The sequence below is a fragment of the Hemibagrus wyckioides genome, linkage group LG04 (assembly GCF_019097595.1).
Source record: "Hemibagrus wyckioides isolate EC202008001 linkage group LG04, SWU_Hwy_1.0, whole genome shotgun sequence".
Lineage (NCBI taxonomy): Eukaryota > Metazoa > Chordata > Actinopteri > Siluriformes > Bagridae > Hemibagrus > Hemibagrus wyckioides.
The window spans coordinates 12,944,188-12,965,578 of record NC_080713.1 but is presented as its reverse complement, the minus strand read 5'-3'; the positions used below and the strand labels follow the sequence as shown (position 1 = coordinate 12,965,578).

Here is a 21,391-nt window from a genome sequence, read left to right as displayed (position 1 = left end):
ATTATGTGGACAGCCTAAAACACTAAAATGGACAAGTCCCCCGGTCGAAGCCTTCCAACTGCTGAAAGCCGCCTTCTGCTCCGCACCTATCCTAAATCATCCCAATCCCAACCAACCCTTCATATTAGAAGTAGATGCTTCTGCACTGGGGGTAGGGGTGGTACTATCACAATGAGGAGGTGATCCCTTTGCACTCCGTCCATGCACCTTTTTTTCCAAAAAGCTAACCCCGGCGGAGCAAAACTACGACATCGGGAATCGCGAGTTATTAGCAATTAAGCTGGCGCTGGAAGAGTGGCAGCACTGGTTGGAAGGGGCAATTCACCCCTTTGAAGTAATCACAGACCACAAAAATCTTCAGTACCTCAAAGAGGCCAAGTGCCTTAATCCGCGGCAAGCGCACTGGGTGCTCTTCTTTACCCGATTCAGATTCACGGTCTCCTATCGCCCCGGCAATAAAAACACCAAGGCCGACGCGCTTTCCCGGATGTACTCACTGGACCCCCAACCAGAGGAACATGAACCAGTACTCCCACCAGACTTATTTGTTTGTCCCATCCTCTGGATGTTGGATGAGGACATTCGTGCCGCCACCACTGCAGAACCTGCTCCGCTGGGAGGTCCAGAAGACAAAATGTATGTTCCAACATCACTTTGTCTTGCTCTCCTGGACTCAGTACACGCTTCACCGGGCTCTGGCCATCCGGGCAGACAGCGCACCCTCTCACTCCTCCAAAACAGGTATTGGTGGCCAAACATGAACAGTGACGTTAGCCAGTTCGTGAAAGGATGCTCCGTTTGCGCCGTCATTTCCATGCCGCGCCATCTACCGGAAGGGAAACTCATGCCACTCCCGATTCCCCACCGACCAAGGTCTCACCTAGGAGTTGACTTCATCACCAATCTACCCACATCAGATGGCTTCACCACCATCCTCGTCGTGGTAGATCGGTTCTCTAAGGCATGCAAGCTCATACCCCTTAAAGGCCTACTCACAGCCATGGAGACCACTAAAGCCCTCTTCCACCAAGTGTTCAAACATTTTGGCATCCCTGAGGACATTGTATCAGACAGAGGGCCCCAATTCACCTCCAGGGTGTGGCGTGGGTTCCTAGAACAACTAGGGGTATCAATGAGCTTATCTTCAGGTTACCATCCGCAATCCAACGGCCAAACGGAAAGAAAGATCCAAGAGATCGGGCACTACCTCAGAGCATACTGCCGGGACCACCAACATGATTGGAACCAATACCTGCCCTGGGCCAAGTATGCGCAAAACTCCCTTCGCCACGGGGCTCACTCCCTTTCAATGCATACTCGGTTACCAGCCACCTTTGTTCCCGTGGTCCGGCGAACCGACCGAAGTACCAACCATCGACCACTGGTTCCGAGAGAGTGAGAGGGTCTGGGCATCGGCGCACGTCCACCTGCGCCGTGCTGTCCGCTGGCAGAAGATGCAAGCTGACACAAAGCACAGGGAGACGCCAAGCTACCAGCCGGCCGATCGAGTCTGGCTTTCTACACGGGACCTCCGCCTGAAACTTCCCTGTAGAAAGCTCAGTCCCCGCTACATTGGTCCCTTCGACGTCCAGAGGCGTATTGATGACGTCTCATATGAGCTCGTCCTCCCTGCGCACTTCGGATCTCTCCCACGTTCCATGTTTCTCTTCTCAAACCGTATTCTAACCCTGTTCTCTCCCCTCCCACAGAGCCTTAGATCTCGTCGCCGCCCGAGATCGACGCAGACAGCTCTGTCTACCAGGTCCGAGAGGTTATGAACTCCAGACAATGCGGCAGCCGTCTGCAATATCTAATCGACTGGGAGGGGTACGGTCCCGAGGAAAGATCTTGGGTGGACCGAGAGGACATCCTCGATCCAGCGCTGCTCGCTGAGTTCCATCAGCGCCGCCCAGATCGACCCGCTCCCAGAGGCCGCGGTCGCCCCCGTCGTTACTCTCGGACGTCTGGAGACGCCCGTGGGGGGGGTGGTACTGTCACGGGCACGCCAACCTCAACCATGCTCCCACGCTCACAATCACCTGACTTGTAATCACCTCCACCTGCACTCTATCTCAAGCGCGTATTTAAAGCGCTTACTCGCCGAGGACAGCGGCGAGTATTAAGACTATTTAATAGTGACATGCGTGTTTCAGTTCTGTCTGTGGCTCTTATTGCCTAAGTTACGTTTCCTGCATTCTTATTTGCCTGAGTTTATGTTTTTGTTTTCGTTTCTTCCTCTGCAACCTCAGTTGTTTCAAGAAATAAAAAAGACGGTTTTGGATTCTCTCCCTGCCTCCCGAGTCTGTGGTTACAACCATGACCTGTATCAGAAAATCAGTATCAGCAAAGGCAGACAGCTCACTCTAGAAAGAAAGAGAGAGAGAGACTCGGCTGACAGTCAACTTCTACCACAATGAGACAGTCATGGTCCAGGAGACAGAGGCCAGTCTTAGAGAATTCCAGGGGAATTTCCATCTCTTTAAAATAGAGGCACAAAAGTTTAAGAAGGATTCTGATGAAAAAAAGCAGACAAGAAGAGGTGCTCCACACCCCACCACTCACCAAGATAGAGTCCTGCTCCAGCACCTCTCCAGCAGATAGAAACAATGATACTCCTGCTTCTATCAGAAACAAAGCCCTGAGAGACAGCATCACCGACCTGGAACATGACTATTACATTTTTTTTTTAAAAAAACACCAATCAACTTGGTCAGCTCCAAAACCTGACCAGCCACACGATCATGGATCAGCTTCAACAGCTCTTCTCTGCTGTCAGATGCCTGGAAGAGACCAACCATGAGCTGAGACAGGAACTGAGAAATGTAAAGGAGGAGTTGTTCAGGAGAGACCAGTACAGCATGGAGCTGCAGCAGGAGCTGAGAAGAACGAGAGAGGAACTACTGAAAAGAGAACAGCATGGTCAGATTCTAGAGAGACGACCAGAAGATATAAAACATAATTCCCAACCAGATTTAACCCTTAGGAGTCGGCAATCCTGCCGGCAGGAATACTTGCATTTTTTTCTGGTAACCGTGAAAAGAACTTAAAATGCTCCGTCATTTTTGATCATACACATAAATGTAGTACATCATTTCAATCTGTAAAGGGTCTACTTTTATTTATGTACACTCACAATATCCACAAAACATTGTGCTTTTGTAAAATAAAGAAAATATACAGGGTGTGCTTTCAGCCGTCTCAGTCTCCGCGAAAATATTTTTGAAACACGTCACTAAAATGAACTGAAACTCCACAAATACTGCACACACAGATATGAGAAATATATCTATAGAAAGCTTAAAGGGTCTACAAACATTCTCAGTTTATGTAATCCGTGTAAAACCAAGGAGAGGCACAGAGTTTCTTTCGCACTTCATTATCTGATAATTACCTGAGGCAGGACACGCCCACACGCTATTCACATACAAGGCCACACCCCCCGGACACCAGCTTGCTGTTGCAGTTTTATCCTGCATGTATGTTTTTGCACAGTTTTTTTATCTTGCACTGTTTTTCCCTGAATGTCTATTTTTTTCAGTTTTTATTTTGCACTGTTCCTGTTGCAGTTTTACCCTGCATGTATGTTTTTGGACAGGTTTTATATATATATATATATATATATATATATATATATATATATATATATATATATATATATATATATATATATATATATATATATATCCTACACTGTTTTTGTTTGTACCATTTTACCCTGAATGTCTGTTTTTACACTTTTTATTTATCTTGAACTTCTTACAAGTGAATCTTGAGTTATTCTAAATAAACTACAAAGAAATATGTTTTTGTCCTCAAATTATTTTCTTGTAGTACTTTCCTCAGTTACATACCTGACGGAAAGGGGTAATTATGCAGCTCATTATGCGGGTCTTTGTCTTCTCTGGTGTGAATTACAGCATTATTCATGATCATTCACGCCTCCTCGCATATGGCCTTTCTAAACAAAAAGTGTCTTAGAAAATTTAAATGTTTTCTGTGGATAAGTGAGCAGGATGATTGTCACATCATTTTGAAGTAAAAACTCCAGGTCACAAAAGTCTTGTACACAGTTATGAATGTGTTTTGTGGTCTTATTTCAGTGACTTATTTTTTGTTATTTTCAATAATCATGCATAACTGTTATTTTCTCCAATATACAAACTTGTACATATATGCTGCTCACATATTATTGTAGCCCAGTTTGTGCTGAATACAGTGTAATCAGACTTTAACCATTTATATGTTTATAAGTAACTGAAAAATACACAAATGTCAGGACATGGCAGAACTTCTTCAACACCTGCTGACTCCTAAGGGTTAAACAATGGAATCATCAGACACCTTAACAGCAAATAGTGACCACACACAAAAACCTATACCCCTGAAACCCCTCAGGCATCTAGCACCCAAAGGAGGGACAGCAAAAGAAGGCAGAGCTATCCACCTACCACAAGACCACCCACTAAAACCAACAGAGAGCAGAGGAGAAATGACAACATTGTCATTCTTTGTGACTCGAATGGAAACCACCTCAACCAACAAAAGCTTTTCTCAGGGAGGGTAGTGAGAAAGCTCTGGTGTCCCACCCTACACACTGCCATGAACCTGCTGAGAGAGGGTGTACTGGGCATGCCTTCACACATCATCCTGCACACTGGAACAAATGCCCTAAACACCAGAAATGTGGATGTAGCTAAATCTCTGATTACTGTAGTAAAAATGGCTACCAGGATTTACCCCAGCACCAGAGTGATCATCTCCACACTTCTGCCCCGCAGAGACATCACTTGATCTATCATTAATGCAGTCAACTCAGAGATCATTAGGACTTGTACACCAGTGTTAAATGTGCATATAGCAAACCATCAGCGGATCACCCACGAGCACCTGTATGATCATCTCCACATTCATCGGGACAGCATGCGGCTTTTTGCCAAAACAATCAAGGACGCCATCATGAGAAGCCCCCACCAGACCCAACCAGACAGTGAGGAGAGAGACAGACAGCCACCCAACAGTCAGCTACTCTGATGCAGTGGCCGGTAGAGGTAGATCAGAACCCAGTGACCTCAGCCAGATAAAAAAACATGCTTCAATTTATGTGATCTTCTGGGTAAATTGGGTTCATGAGTTTAGCTAATTTATGTGATTACTTTCACCTCGTATTCTTTTGCAATCTACTTATGTTGATTGTTTATTTATTTATTGTTTACATATTTAGCCAATTTACATGGTACATTTTGCAACAAAACTGGGTTGTAAGATCATACATTCATTTCTCTGATAAATTGAGTTAGTCACAATGTCATTGCTAAAAATTACAAGCTACAACATCCAGGGAATGTTCTCTTCTTCATTTGGAGAAAAGAGCACTAACCCTGACTTTGTAAATATTGTAAATAATTCAGATGTAATTATTCTATTGGAGACATGGAGTCAGATAAAGACTATACTCCTCTAAACTTTAGAGAATTATATATTCCATCCATAAAAAATCCTCTTGTTCAAAATGGCAGGGATTCAGGAGGAATTATTGTTTGGTTCAAAGATGATCTTTGGCAGTATGTTTCAGCAGTAAAAAAGGGAGGGCACATATTTGGATTACGCTTAAAAAGGATTTAATTTGTTCAGATGAGAATATTTACCTGTGTGCCATTTATATCCCCCCACACCAGTCACCCTACCATGATGAGGATATCTTTCCAATACTACAGTCAGAGATCATTCAGTTTCAGTCCCTAGGCTCAGTACTGTTAACGGGTGACCTGAACGCTAGAACGGGGAAGGAACTGGACTACATCAGTTCAGCTGGAGTTACATAGTTAAACAGTATACAAACAAATCATAACATATTACCTAAACCACATCAAAGCTACAACAATGCAATAAACAAAAATGGAAAACAAATCCTACAGCTATGCAAAAGCATGGGTTAATACATAGTTAATGGCAAAACAAAGGGTGACTCTCTGGGCCATTTTACCTACTACTCCTCTTTATGCAGCAGCACTGTGGACTACGCTATAACAGATATAGAGCAAAATAAGATTAACTATTTCATGGTAATGCCACAGCTGCCTCTTTCTAACCATAGCCACATAGTTATTAGCTTAAATAAATCCACCAGTCCACAACCATGTTCAAATCAGAAGCTCAAACTCTACTTCCTCTCAACCAAATTCCTCTGGAGAAATGACAGTCCTGCCCAGTATGAGGCTGAACTCCACAGCACCCGTGTCCAAAACATGTTAAACACATTTGTATGCATGAAATTTGGAGATAAAAAAAAGTATAAACTCAGCAACAGAGCAGCTAACAAAAATACACAACCCACAAAAGATAGCTAAAAATGTCTGGTTCGACAAAGAATGCCAAACTTGAAGAACAAAACTTAGATTACTATCTAACACAAAACATAGAGACCCATTAAACCAACTAATACGAAATGCCTACCATCAGAATCTCAAAAACTACAAATCCTTACTGCAGAGGAAAAGAGCCAAGCACATGACAGCAAAGCTCAATAAGGGGAAGCATTCAACAACACCACATTCTGGGAATTGTGGGACAGTTTAATTACCCCTAAAAAAGATCAGCATATTCCCATTCATGACCCAAACATCTGGACTGAACATTTTAGACACCTCTATACTGAACATGAACCAAATCCCAACCAAATACAACTGACCTCCCATCTCCACAACCTGGAACATACAATAAAGGATCAGTTCAACCATTTGGACTCCCCTATATTATTAAATGAATTAACAGAAAAGATTAAATCAATTTCAATTGAAAAAAAATAAAAAGGTCTTGTGGCCTAGATGGTATATACAATGAAATGCTAAAACATAGTTGCCCTAAACTAAGAGATGCTATTCTCAAATTATTCAATTTACTATTAAAATAAAGACACTTCCCTAAAAAATTATATCAGTACAATTTTTAAACAAGGTCACAAATATGACCTAAATAATTACAGGGGCATTACAGTGAGCAGCAACCTCGGGAAATTATTCTGCAGTATTATAAACAGCAGATTAGTGAACTAGTGAAGCAGATTAAGAACACAAGACCCTTGTCCCTTACACCCTTGTCAAATTGGATTTGCCACACTAACAGCTATAATTATTTAGGTCTGACAATCTCTGCATCTGGGCAATTTGACCTTGGCAATGAAAGATCTGACTGAAAAGGCTCGTAGGGCTTATTACAGCATCAGGAATCCTCTATCTAAATTCAATGTTCCTGTTAAACTGTGGCTGAAAATATCTGACAGCACCATTAAACCAGTTTTATTATATGGCAGCGAAATCTGGGGCCCCAAATATTAACTCAGTTATGATTCCTGGGACAAAAGCCCACCTGAAATCTTCCATTGTGAATCCACAGAAACGGCCCGAATCTGGGCTGCAGATTCCCAGGTTCCAGCAGGTAACGAATTTCTTGTAACGAATTTAGCTCAAAATTTAAATATTTAAGTGTAATTATAACTGGTTATAATTAATTATAAACATTCAAATGGGGTTTTAGAACTGACTGTTAGAGAATCAATAACACAATTATTTGATTTGTTCGTCCAGCGAACAGAAAGTATAATTATGTATTAATTCCAGGGAAAGTTATCTTCCTGGCCAAGAAAGAATAACTACTATACTACTTCCTCATACTTATTATTATTATTATTAGTGGTGCTTGCTATGCAAAGCATCACTATTACTATTCCTCATACTTATTATTATTATTATTATTAGTGGTGCTTGCTATGCATAACTAGTCCCGCAACGTTTGTCGTAGACCCACGAATGAGGTGTCAAATCGTTCGGGAAAGATGTGCTATGACTTTTATAAGTGATCAGAATTCCGGTATTCCCGGTACGGAAGCTCAAAACGGAATTTTTTCCCATAGACCTCCATTGGTGGAGGGTTCCAAAAGTTTTGACATCACAAAAGTATTGGCACCCTATGTAACATGGTCATGTTAAGGCTAATGATAAGGTTACCAAATATATTTGTCTCTCCACCTTATCTCTCCACCAAATATATTGCCATCCAATCTCTTCACCCGTCTCCAAAAAGCATCGGACATTACGACTACTTGCTTCGTCAAGCCAACATCAAAGTTTGTCGAGACGAACTTTACAAATCTAGTTTATTATTCTTCTTCTTAGCGAATTAATTTCTAACATTAATGCAGCCTAAACCATTAGAGCGACATGCACCACACTCGGCACGTTTGTTGAGCCTGGTCTAAAGTTTGTTGCTATTACTTTTCTAAGCGATTGGAATTCCAGTATTCCTGGTACAGAAGCTCAAAGTGGCCTTTTTCCAGATAGAATTCCATTCAAAACTTTGGATGTTTATAACTTGGCCTGGTAGACTGAAGCCAGTCAAATGTTTTCTTAAAAAGCATAAAAGAGGCTCAACTGCCAAAGAGTACAGCTGTCCAGAAATGGGACATCCTTGTCTTATTCCTCTTTCTACTGCTACTGAGGCCCCCACCCACCTTAACCGTTCATGAAGCATTATTATAAAGAAGCTTCACCCAAGATATAAACCTTTCTCCAACACCAAAAGCTTTGAAAGTGTAAAACAGAAAGTTATGGTCTATTCTGTCAAAGGTTTTTTCTTGATCTCAGGATACAATCCCAACATTTTGATTATAAAATTTACATACATCTAAGACATCTTTCATTAGGTATAAATTGTCCAGAATTGTCCGATCAGTAATACAATAAGTCTCGTCCATATGTACAAGTAGGCCTATATACGGTTTAAACCTGTTGGACAGAGCTCTAGAAAGTATTTTATAATCAGTGCACAAAAGAGCAACAGGTCTTCAATTCTGAGTTATGTCAAATCTCCTTTTTTAGGAAGCAGTATCAGAACCACTCTTCTACAGGAGGTCGGGAGTAGGTTTTCATTGAAAAATTTCACCAAGACCTCATGCAGGTCCGGTCCTATAACCCCCCAGAAATGTTTGTAAAATTCCGTGGTGAGTCCGTCTACTCAGGTGCACGTCCACATGCCAGCTGGTTGACAGCTACTGTGAGTTCCTCAAAGTTTAATCCTCTCTCCAGCTCAGTCTGTTCTGTACTGCTTAGCTGGGGGAGATCTTTTATGAGTTCTTGAACACTCAACTCATCACAATGTTTCTTGCTGTGCAAACCGGCATAGAAGTCCATGGTAAATCTTCTCATTTCTCCTACATCCATCTGGGCTTCTCAGGCCCACCATGCACTGATCTTTCACAGTTGTCTTCTCTAAGTTGAAGAAGAAGGTGCTTGAAGCATCCATGTCTTTAAGCTGAATGTATCATGACCTCACCAGAGCTCCTTTCACCTTTTCCTGTAACAAAGATTTCAACTGCAACTGCTTCATCTGTAATGTCTCTTTACTTCTGTTTCTGACCCCATTTAAAAGGTCAGTCTTGATTTGTTTAATTTGCTGATCCAAGTCCTTTACAGCTTGTTTTAGCATGAAAGAAGATAAAGAGATATTCTCTTGACAGTAATTTCTTATTTGTGCTTACCCCCCTTCCCACCATTGGTTTAGTGACTCAAAGAATTGTTTTTTTTGCTTTCCACTTATCCCAGAAAATTCTGAAGTACCCGAAGAAAACTTCATCCTGAAGCAGTTTATTGTTGAAATGCCACTGAGATCTATTAAGTCCTTGCTTTAAAAGAATAGTGATAGTAATAAGATGGTGGTCAGAGAAACCAACTGGTCTGATAGTACTGTCAGCCAACTTCGATCTAAGACCTTGAGATATATACAATCTGTCAATTCTTCCTGCAGTCATTCTACTCTTCAAAGCTTTAACCTATGTGTATTGTTTAACATTTGGATGTAGGATTTGCCATGCATCTACTAAGTTAATCTGGAGTAATAATCCCTAGATGTTTACTGGATTGTAGATTTGGTTCTTCACTGAGCCTATTGAGGTTGAAATCAGCTGTACAGTTCCAGTCCCCACCTATTATAATGTAATCACTGTCAATTGTTTCAAAAGCTGCCTGTATGTTATTAACAAAGACTATTCTATCAGACCCAACATTGGGAGCATAAATATTAATAAAACAATAAATTGCACCCTGCCACTTCATCGTGCCCTCTATGAGAACAGGTCAGCCGCTTGTGTAACCACACTCAAAACACTTTATATTTCCAGTACTTGCATAAATCATAAAAGTTCTCCCTTCATGCTTCACGCGGAAGGACATATCCAGCCTGTTTTCTGGCGACTTCAGAAACATGAACACTTGTCTCCTAAATGATGAGACATGTTGTAGAGCATGATGTTTACAGCCCAGAGAAATCTTTTTAAAAGCGCTCGCGAATTTACCGAAGCGCTTAAGCTCACACTCTAGCGCTTCATTTGGGAGAAAAGGTGGACAGTTAGAGATGGTAATTTTTGCAGAGGTGGCGGAGAGATTGCAATCGCTATAGAAAGCACAAACAGTCTAGTCAGCTCAAAACCCTGACCCAGTCATACACAATTAGAGGGAAAAAGGAAAAAAACAGATGTAAACTGGTATCCTGCTCTCACCAAATGATTCTCACCCTGCACTGCACTCACCCAACTCCCAGCATGCAACAGAGAGAGAGAGAGAGAGACACACAGAGAGAGACTTACTCTAATCCGAAACCAAATTTATCAATCACTCTTGCCTCAGCAGCAAAGATTTTGCAGTACTCCCGGATTGTGTTATGGATTTTACATTCCTAAGGAAACATAAATAGACAACATAAATAAAAACATTTTTCACCTTCTTAGGTAGTCCAAATTTAAGAATAAATTACTGTAAAAAAAATAAAAAATTTTAAGTTTATATGTATAATAATTAATTTTAATGAATAAGGAGAGTACTTCCCCTAAATGTCATGTAACTACTATTTTATTTTTGGTAAAAGAATCAATGAAATGTATCAAATCACATACCTGTTTGGTGATCTCTAAATTTATATCAGCCAAGCAGTTTTCCTCTTTGGTCCCATACACAATTTGATTTCTGACTTTGACAATGCAGGTGGTTCCTGAATCAAAGATAGGATCCAGACCGTAGATGACCTTGGCTCTGCTGATTTTGTGTGCACTTCCTTCCCCAATTTGCAGCTCCTCCATCATAATGCGACCAAAGAACTTATTACCCCAGTAGCCTGGGTCCACCAAGCCTTTGTTGAACAGCAAGGGTGTCATCTCAATCTCCTCTCCCACTGAGAAGAATGCAAAACAAGACCTGTAAAGGATCTATACTCATAAAACAATACATTGTCATATAAAACATCCTCTTAAAGATACCCATACCTTCTGAATCATCTCGTAAGAAGAACTCAGCCAGTACTGCCAAAGAATAAGGACAGATTGAATATTTATGATTAGTTTTATAATACTGTTTCATTTCACTGCTAAATGAGATGTCAAATGCAAATTTACTGTCTGAGCTGAGTAGGTAGTCAGTTGTGTCAGTGCCATATTCATTCTTGATTGTGCAGCCATAAACTCCACAGTCTCTGCATGATGCTTGAACAATAGCCAGTGCCACTTGACTCTCATCTCCTGCACTAAGAAAGGTATATTCTCATGTCATATAAAACAATTAAGGGACACTTTTATAGCCCTTATGGAATTCATGAGCATACAACCTGTCAATCTGCACGGCATTTGAGTTTCATTTTACTGTGTCTCTTTAAACTAAAATTATTTAGTAATAATATAAACTATTAATTATTATTCTTTTATCTGAAATCTGCAGTATAAAATTGTATACAGGAAAAATGTGTGACCACACAGTGTAAGGAAACAAAGTTACCTTCTTTTTATTTCTGCAATCTCTATGTCATCTTTAAACCATTTGATTGTGGAGTCACCAAGTACATTAAAGAATTGACACCACAGCTTTAAGTGGCCCAAGGCATCTGAAAAAGGTTCTCCCCTGATCTTGCGGATTACCTGAGGAGCTGATGGGAAAGGAAAAACTGGGTGAAGATAAACAATATCTAGACTTTCCATTTCCCTCTATCATTTTTCAGATTCTAAAGTCAGTCCACTCTAAACATGACCCAGTGTGCAAGCTCAGCCAGCTGACAATCTAGTCAGCATTAATATTCATATGTAGTCGTGTATATATATAGTCTATATAAGTAAGGAATAACACACGAACTAATTGTGGAGATGTACAAAAAAATAAATAAAACATGGCAGGGTAGTGTGATATGGCCAATAACAAACAATTTGCCTTTGACTACAGTTTTAATTTATTAATGAATAATGCATTAGGCTTTTAATGCTTTACAGTAACATGCAGTGTTATAGAACATTAGCAATAAAAGTTAATTTTTGTTATCAAATTACAATTGCTATGAATTGCCATTCCCTTATAGCCTCTTTTGTTTGAAATGAATAAAATCAGAAAAAAATGCTGGTTGTCTTGCTACCAAGAATTACCCCAAATCAGATTCAGGAATACAACTATACTGTGATATAAAACAATATTAATTAATATTTTAAATATTATTATTTAAACTGTATAAAATCCTAGGATCTGGTTACATTGTCTTTCATTTATTTCATTTTAATTTCCTAGCCAACATTCTTTGTTCATTGATACCACAAGCCATCCATTAAATAGCAGCTACTGTACTGTTGCACAAAAGTACATTAAAAGTGAAAGAAAATACAAAAGTGACATGTGAAAGGTGAATCGTTAATTTGAGACAGGGATAATGCGAAATGCCTGATCAAGAACACTGATATATGCTCTCAGGCAAGCTAGCCACTAAAGCTGAATTCTAACTGTATAGCAAGATATTTCTGGTAAGAAATAATTTTTTTCTAGATTGCAGCCCTTAACTTAATATCTTTAGATGCTTTGTCTTAAAAGGTGAAAAGGTTGGAATATTTGTTACCTTTGTAGGGATCTAGTTTTTCTTTTTCTGCTGGTTTGCTCTCTGTGTTTGACAAGTTAATATCTTCTGAAGGCTCCTCCTTTGATTTCTGCACATCCAGCATGGTTTTACGGCGACCTAACATAGGTGAACGTTTTTCCATTTGCTGTGCTTGTTGTCCACTCTGCAGTTGCAAAAAAGCAGCCCTGCGTGCCTGGCTGGGTGACATGTATGGGCTGTCTCTCTTGTTTTGGATGTCTGAGCCTTCATCTTCAGACTTTGCTTTAGCAAGATAGATTTTTCTCCGTGCCCCAGATGCCAGTTCCTCTGGGGTAGCAGAGGGGATAAGAGTAAGACTGTCTCGTCGTTTCATTTTAGGGCTGCTCTCGCAGGACAGAGTGGATGTGGGTGTGCTGCCTCCACTATCATCTCCTTTCTTCTCACTTCCATCCCCTAATAGGGTGACAGTAGAACCCTGGCTTTCCAAGTTTGGGTTATTTTTTGCCATAAGCTTACGCAAACTGGCTGGGCTAAGTGGGGGAAGTGTTGGTCCAACTGGTGTTGTTAGGCCAAGTTTTTCCATAGCAGGTTTATCTCTTTGACACCTGTCAGCATCTACTTCCACTTTTGCTTCTTTGTCTGGACAGACCTCAGTGTTACAAACAATTGTATTTTGAAGTGCTTTTGGTGATAATGCTGAGAACACATCAGAGGTCAGTTGAGTCCCCACCAAGTTCCTTCTCTCAGTTACTTCTTTTTGGAACGCAGCTTTCTCAATTATTTGATTTGTGTTTTGAATAGATCCACTGTTAAAATGACCCACCACCTCTCTAATGATTGTCAAAGACTCTGGTACTATTTCCTGTTTTATAGTGTTTTCTGTACTGCTTTCTACATGTGTTATGGGGATATATGAAGATGAATGGGCTTGCATGTAAAGAGCTGCACTGTCTTGATTAACAGGATCTTGAAAGACAAGTTTTCCATATTCTTTCTCCTGTTCTTGAATGGGTAAAAAATCATCAGCACATGCTATGCTGATTATAGGGATGTTATTGTTGTCATTTCCACTACTCCAATCATTATCTGATGGTTCTTCATTATCCCACATTTGAGTCTCTAGGTTTTCTGTTTTAACTTCTATGGTTCTCTGGTCTGATGGAAAGAAGCCAAGATTATTTTCATGCTGAGGAGGCATTACATATAGAGGCTCTACAATTATTTCTACTTTGTCATCTCTGATATTTTTGTTTGGAGCTCCTGAGGCAATAACCATCGACTCCTCAGAAGAAGGTTCATTATCTCTATGCATAAGTGTAATGTCATGAACTACTGGATGGGTAACTCTCTCATGTTCTGAAAAAAAAACATCTGTTCTAGGGACACTGAATGGCTCCTCTTGTTTGACTTTTTCTGGGACTGTAACCTTGATTTCTGGAGTAAATGGCATAGCTCTCATCTTTGCTACATTTTTGATGACTGTTTCTCGTGTGTCAGGAAGAATTATGATAGGAGAAACAACAGATTGGTCCCTAGACTCAACAGTGTGTTTTTCTTGTAGTATTTTTGTATATATCTTTGTTTTTTCTACTCTTAAATGAGTCTCCAGTTCTTCCAATTCTGGTTGCTTTTTAGATTTATAAATTCCTGTACCTTGCTCAGAGATAAAATTCGTGCTTACACCTTTGCTATCAACTGTCTGCTCAGTTTCATTGCCCATCTTTTTCTCTTTACTTTGATCTTGCTTCTTCATTTTTTCAATACTATCAAACTTCATTGCTTCAGTGTTATTATCCTTATGTCCAATGCTGCTTATTGTTTCCAATTTACTAGTATCATGTCTAACAGTGTCTGCTGCAAACCCCTGTACATTTTCTATAAAACTATTAAGAACAAGAGCAGAATTTCTATTTTGTGTAATAACACTCTCCATTATTTCCGATTCTCCATGACTCATGTCAAGTACTGGGGTTGATTTGTCTTGAAAAATGGCATTGCATTGTTCCCTCTCATATATAGAAAGAGTTAAGCATTCTGTGACATCAGCAGTGTCTGCCTCAGACACATTTGTAGAATCTGTTAATTCTGCTATTGCTACATCCATATTTTTACTTTCTTTGTTGTAGTTACATTCTGCTATGCTCTCATCCACCCAAATGCCATCCTTGTGCACACAATTGTTGGGCACCAGGAGAGTTGTGTGGCTGACTTGATTTGTCCTGTTTGGCTGTGGCATGGAGGCTGTTGACATCATTGTGAATTCAGCATTATCTTGTTGCATTACAACTTGCATTTCTCTACCAACTTTTATCCTTTGATCAGTGAGAGCAGTGCATTGCTGTCCAGCAGTCTCATGACACACCTGATCCATGTTGGGCACATCATTGTTTGGCTCTATATGGTCATCTGAAACCTTGAGACATAAAGACACAGATAATCATAGCAAGTGCAAACACTCATTTGCACCCTATATCAGAGGTATCAAGCATATGGCTCTTGGCAACCCAGTAAATGTAATCCAGCCAACCAACAGTTTCAAATCAAAATTTAGAAGACATTTATTTCGAATGTGTTCAGAGCCCATGGCTTTAATCAAAAGAAATCTGTGGATTAACCTAACAACAAAATTTAGTTTTGAGGACAATTAAAATAAAGTTCAACATAAAAGGTAAACCAGAATTTTAGAACATTGCTTGCTGGTGAACTAAAGAAGGATGTCAATAATAATAATAATAATAATAATAATAATAATAATAATAATAATAATAATAATAATGTGTGGATTAGTATTTTTATTTATCTTAATTGAGTTGAATTCACTCAAATATGATTCTTTTTATACACTTGAACAAAATATGGCCCTTTCAAGACTCCTGAGAAGGTCTGCAGAGTTTTTAACATGGTCAACAATAGAAGGTAGGACTCAGTTAAAAAACTTTTTCTCAGGAACTGTAAAATAGAGCTTCATAATCTGCAGCTGTATCTTAATTTTTAGGTATACTGTTAATGTTAACCTGGTGGCATACAAAAAACAAAAAGAAACAAAAAAAACATGTCTGCCATTGGCCTTTAGCAAGGGTTAGATAGGGTAAGAAAGTAATCAATCATTAAAATACTTGAATAAGTCATTTTACAAACCCACACTAAATGCTACATTTGTAACATTGATGAATTCTTTGAATAACCTTAAATGCAGTTGTGTATGTCACTCTGTTCCAGGGCATCTGCCCAATGTAATCTTGAATTGACCATTGAGGGCACCATACAACTGCCTGTGAATTGCTCCAGCACCAAAAAAAGCAAGTACCCATGTGACCTGTAATTACCCAAATTCCATATACAGGGGGTCCTCGACTTACGTTGGAATTCCGTTCCTACGGCGCAACGTAACCCGATTTTCGCCATAAGTCGGAACTCACATACTGTACATAGGTACCTACACTACCAGTCAAAAGTTTGGACACACCTTCTAATTCCATGGTCTTTCCTGATGTTTATTTCTTTCTACATTGTAAAACAATGCTGAAGGCGGCCGAAATACACAATAATGTCCTTTGAACAGTTGATATTGAGATATGTCTGCTACTTATGCTCTGTAAAGCCTTCATAACGGCTCTAATCTGAGGTGCTATTAATTGGTGATTTCTGAGGCTGGCAACTCTAAATGAACTTCTCCTCTGCAGCAGAGGTAAGTTTTGGTCTTGCCTTACTGGAATGGTCTTCATGTGAGCTAGTTTCATCATGGTGCTTGATGGGATTTGCAAATGCACTTGACAATACTGTTCTTGCAAGAACTATTCCACAACACCTGACCTTCGTGTCTTAAAATAACAACTGACTGTTGTTTTTTGTCATTACATATAGATTACTTAAGTCCATGTGTGTTATTTCATAGTTTTGAAATCTTCAGTATTGTTCTAGAATGTAGAAAATAAATCCCTAAACAAAAAACATTGAATTAAAAGGTGTGTCCAAACTTTTGACTGGTAGTGTATGTCACTCACCTACGCCGGCGAATGTAAACAAAGCCGTCTTCCTCGTATAGCACAGCGTGGCGACGTATTCGTCCGCTGCGCTCAACAACTAGTTCCCACACGAAATTTGTTTTAACGTCGCAAACACCGTACGTCGGAATGATGGAACAAGACTTTCTTAATAAATTTATGGGACATCGCGACGTAACCACGAAATGCCGTAGGTCGAGGATGTCGTAAACTGAGGACCTGCTGTATAATGATGTTTGCTCCTAATCACCACAAAATACAAAAAATTAATAAACATGTAAATTGACCCAACACTCAAGCTTCAAAACAGCCATGTGCATCTTCTGAAGAAAACTGTGTTAACAGCTAGCAAAGACTTTTCACATTTTGAGTCTTTGTTTGCACTGTCATTATAGCACGCTTCCTGCTTATGACTTCTGACAATATAAATTATTATTATTATTATTATCATTATTATCCAGTTGCCAATGGACATAAGCTCAGGCCAGCTGATCAGTTTAATCAGTTCAGTTTGTAATCAGATACCAGTTGTTAAATTGCCAGTGATGCAATTGTGCCATTGCATCATCATTATTAAACAAAGCTTACACATTCTGTATAGATGACTGTGGACAAAGTTTTTTAAACATTATTTAACTGCCTGATACCTATTTTCTTTTCTATAAGTACAGTGAGTTAGCAAAGTATCTTTCTTTTTTTCCAAAGTTTTTAGCATTACAATATTGAAGCGTTACAATACTAAATCGAGGACTGTGTGCATTAAACAGAGTTGAGATAGAAGTACACGTACAAGGACTGCATACAGCTAGAAATAAGGTTCCTGGGCTGTTACCTTTGATCCTTTATGTTTCATGTGCCTCTGTAAAAGTCCTTGGTGTGATTAGTAATTATTACTCTAATATTTCATTTCTCACATATTATCATTCATATTATTTCACATAGATAATATTTCTAGGATAGCCTTCTTTCATCTCATAAATATTGCTAAGTTAAGAAATATAATGCCACTACTTGATGCTGTAAAACTAGCTCATCCTTTTGTTACCTCTAGGTCAGATTACTGTAATGCCATACTGAAAGAATGTTCCAGTGAGTGTATATAAACAAGCTCCATTTGGTCCAAAATGCAACAGTTAGAGTCCTAACTAGAACTAGAAGATATAACCACACTATCCTTTCTTATTCACCGTACTCTAACTCCTAGTCAGAATTCGCATTAACTGTTAAATTCTATTACTAAACTGTAAAGCACTGAATTACAGACTTGCATCACAGTATTTGAGTGAACTTTTTTTTCAAATCTAAGGGAGTATGGATTTGATCAGTAGTATGGTAATGGGTACAGAAGCCCAATGGCAGAACCAGAATATGTATTGATCCAAGACGAAACAAAGTTTTAAAGTGCAGCCATTTTCAATTTCAAACCATTGAAGATATCTTCCTTTACATATCAAAAGCCAGAGTGTTTGTGGTGTGTGATTAAGCAAGTTTTGGCATGTTCATGTTGTGCTTACTGATACAGAAGTTGCCTGCTTATGTACAGACATTCCACAAGTGTTAAATGATGAGAGAATAGGTGACAATCACCTCAAGAACAGCACATATTCGTCTAGATTTGGGAGCCATAGTGATTTAAGAACCATTTTGGTAGTAAACTGAGATGATGACAGAACAGACTTTTAAAGGGCAGATGAACTTTATGTCTATTACTGAAATAGATCCCATCCAAACACAAGCAAATTTTGGCAAAAGATAGAAATGTTTGATTGTGGTAAAATTGATATGGAAATTTGATATGAGAGTGATCCCCCTGCCATGCCCTGTGTTCTAGACAAACCTCTATGTGCTGACAGCAGTGTGGGCTAAAGGTGGTGAAAATACTATTTAGAGAGTTTTAATGCACTAGGAACATGGGAAAGTTGTTCTAAAAAATGCACATTTCAGTGACGTTTTTCACATCTTTCAGATGAAAAATTCTACAAAATATGATTGTTTGCATTAAAATACCCAATTTTATAGTACAGGGCTGAAAATTCTGTAAAGTAATATTTACATATTATTTTTTCATCAAATATGCCCTAAATGCTGTTTAGAGACCTGTACATGCTAACAGCAGTGTACGCTTTAGGCTGTAAACTCCTTTTATAGAGATTTAAATGTACTTGGAACTTGGTAAAGTGGTCTTTCTAACAAATTCATATGTGCAAGTGTATGAAGGACTTTTTATTAACATTTTCACATCTTTATCATAAAAAGTGGTCTGAAATATCATTATAATATCATATTAAAATGCATAATAACTAATTTAAGATAAAAAGCTAAAATTGTCAAAAGTAGTGTTTACAAAGTCATTTTTCATCAAATATGCCCTAACACACTTCTCAACACACCTCTATGTACTAACAGCAGTGTGCACTTTAGGCACTGACTATGCTATTTTGTTTGAGTTAACAGGCACTAGAAGTCTGGGAAAGTGAGTTTTTTAACAATTGCATAAGTGCAGGTGCAGGAACTACTTTTCAAATACTTTTCACTTTTCAATACTTACTTCATTAGGATGTAAAATTAAATTCAATATTATTATTTCAATTAAAATACATAATTTTTCATTAATGTATTAATAACATTGTAATTCACAATTATTATGCATTTCTTAATTTACTTCCATATGATTAACTACTTTAGTGTAGTGTTGTGTCATGACTTAATATCCATTATAAAATCTTGGTCCTGTTGTGAAACCAGTTTAGAACTAATCACATCACAAGATTTACTACAGTATATGATTCATGTTTGTTTAAAATATGCTTTACATATATTATATATAACTTCATGTCCCGGGCTTTGTATTAGCTTTGTTAATAGTGCAAGCTAATTGTACTGGCCATGTACACTTGCCAGAGGTACTATCAAGTGCCTACATGTACTGTATATCCATCTTGTATGTACACATACTTAAAATATGAATGGTCACCTGTTTCTTTGTTGTTCTTTATTTTAAATGAGTTTAACAGTTTTTGCTCTTTAAAGCTAATGTGTTGGCTGTTAGAAGACATGATCAGAAAAGTCACATGCATTATTATATTTATTATTATATTATCAGTTTAGGACTAAATGTTCAAAATCTTGATAGATGTTTACTAAGTGGTTCCCACTTTTATAACTGTGGAATATATTTATTATTAAAAATGTATTCAATTAATTATAACTATAAAATATCAAAACTATGAAATCATATGGACACAAGCATGCCTATATTGGCTACTTAAAGGGAGAAAAAAACTGTATGTATGGACAAAATTCCATTTGTCCACCAACTCCTTCCTGCGGTACATCAAAGGCCTTGTGCTGTTACAAAATGGCCCATACAAAATAGTACTCAGCACCGGAGTTCAAGTTGGGGAATCATGACAGTGATCCACCCAAAAGGGCTCAATACGGGAACCTTTTCATTCCTGCTCCTGTCAGCAAAATGTCATCTCTTGTCATGTCTCTGGTCTTAAAGTAGGTGAAGAGTTTGGGTCGGCTTTGTCAGAGATATACAACCAGCGCAGGGCATGAGAAAGGGCAATGGCCTGGGACTGGAACAGGGCTTGGAATATAGGCATGGCTTGCAACAGGTTCTAGGAGGCTGCTAATTCATCCCCAACATGCTTGGTTTAGGACAGGTTCCGGGGTGATGGTGCATTTGCTTCTGCATTCAGCTGATCTTCAGAGGCCACTACATCAGCTGCAGCAGGGAGCATGGCTTGCAACAGGACTTGGGTGGTCACAACTTTGTCCTCAGGGTCTTGAGAAGCTGCTATGTCAGCCTGGGCAGGAAGCATGGCATGCAACAGGATCTGGAAGGCTGCCACTTTATGTTCAGTTTGTTTTGTGAGGCTGCCAGGTCAGTCTTGGCAGGTATCTAGGCTTGCAAAACAGTCTAGGATGCCTCCACATCAGTCCCGGCATGTAGCTTGGCTTGGGGGGTCTTGGGGGGTCTTTACACTTGGGGGGACCTCAGAAGGGAATATGGCTTGAAGATATGTCTGGGAGAATGTGACTGCATTCCGCTTGCCTTAGGAGGCTGCCACTTCAGCCTTGGCTGGGAGCTTGGGTTGCAACCACATTGACCTCATTATGGGATTTGAAGGACTCCAAACGGGCCTTGGCAGGGAGCTTACCTTGTCATAGCCTCAGCATGGATCAAGGCTTGGAACAGGGCCTGGAGCATGGCTTAAAGTATTGCATGGAAGGCTGCTACATTGGTCTAAGTATGGAACGTGGCTTGGAACAAGGGCTGGAGGGGAGACCATGTTGGCCTCAGCAGGGAACAGGGCTTGGGAGGCTGCAGTGTCAGACTCAGCATGGCACAGGGCTTAGAACAGGGCTTGGAGCATAGCTTGGAACCTAGCTTGAGAGGTCGCCATATTGGACTCAGTGTGAAGCATGGTTTGGAACTGTTGGAACTGGGTTTGAGGGGACAATACATTGGCTGAAGCATGGAACATGTCTTA

The 21,391-nt window shown here is 39.4% G+C and overlaps 1 protein-coding gene across 1 annotated transcript in view; it reads right to left on the bottom strand.

The window, feature by feature from the left end:
- Window positions 1–21,391, bottom strand: part of alpk3a (alpha-kinase 3a) — a 47,118-nt gene that overhangs the window by 18,946 nt on the left and 6,781 nt on the right. Inside the window, exons 6-11 of the mRNA XM_058388513.1 lie at window positions 12,910–15,301; window positions 11,814–11,961; window positions 11,438–11,565; window positions 11,309–11,344; window positions 10,943–11,217; window positions 10,637–10,725 (exon numbers count right to left, since the gene is read on the bottom strand). Of these exons, the coding sequence (XP_058244496.1) occupies window positions 10,637–10,725; window positions 10,943–11,217; window positions 11,309–11,344; window positions 11,438–11,565; window positions 11,814–11,961; window positions 12,910–15,301 (3,068 nt within the window). The remainder of the gene's footprint in view (window positions 1–10,636; window positions 10,726–10,942; window positions 11,218–11,308; window positions 11,345–11,437; window positions 11,566–11,813; window positions 11,962–12,909; window positions 15,302–21,391) is intronic.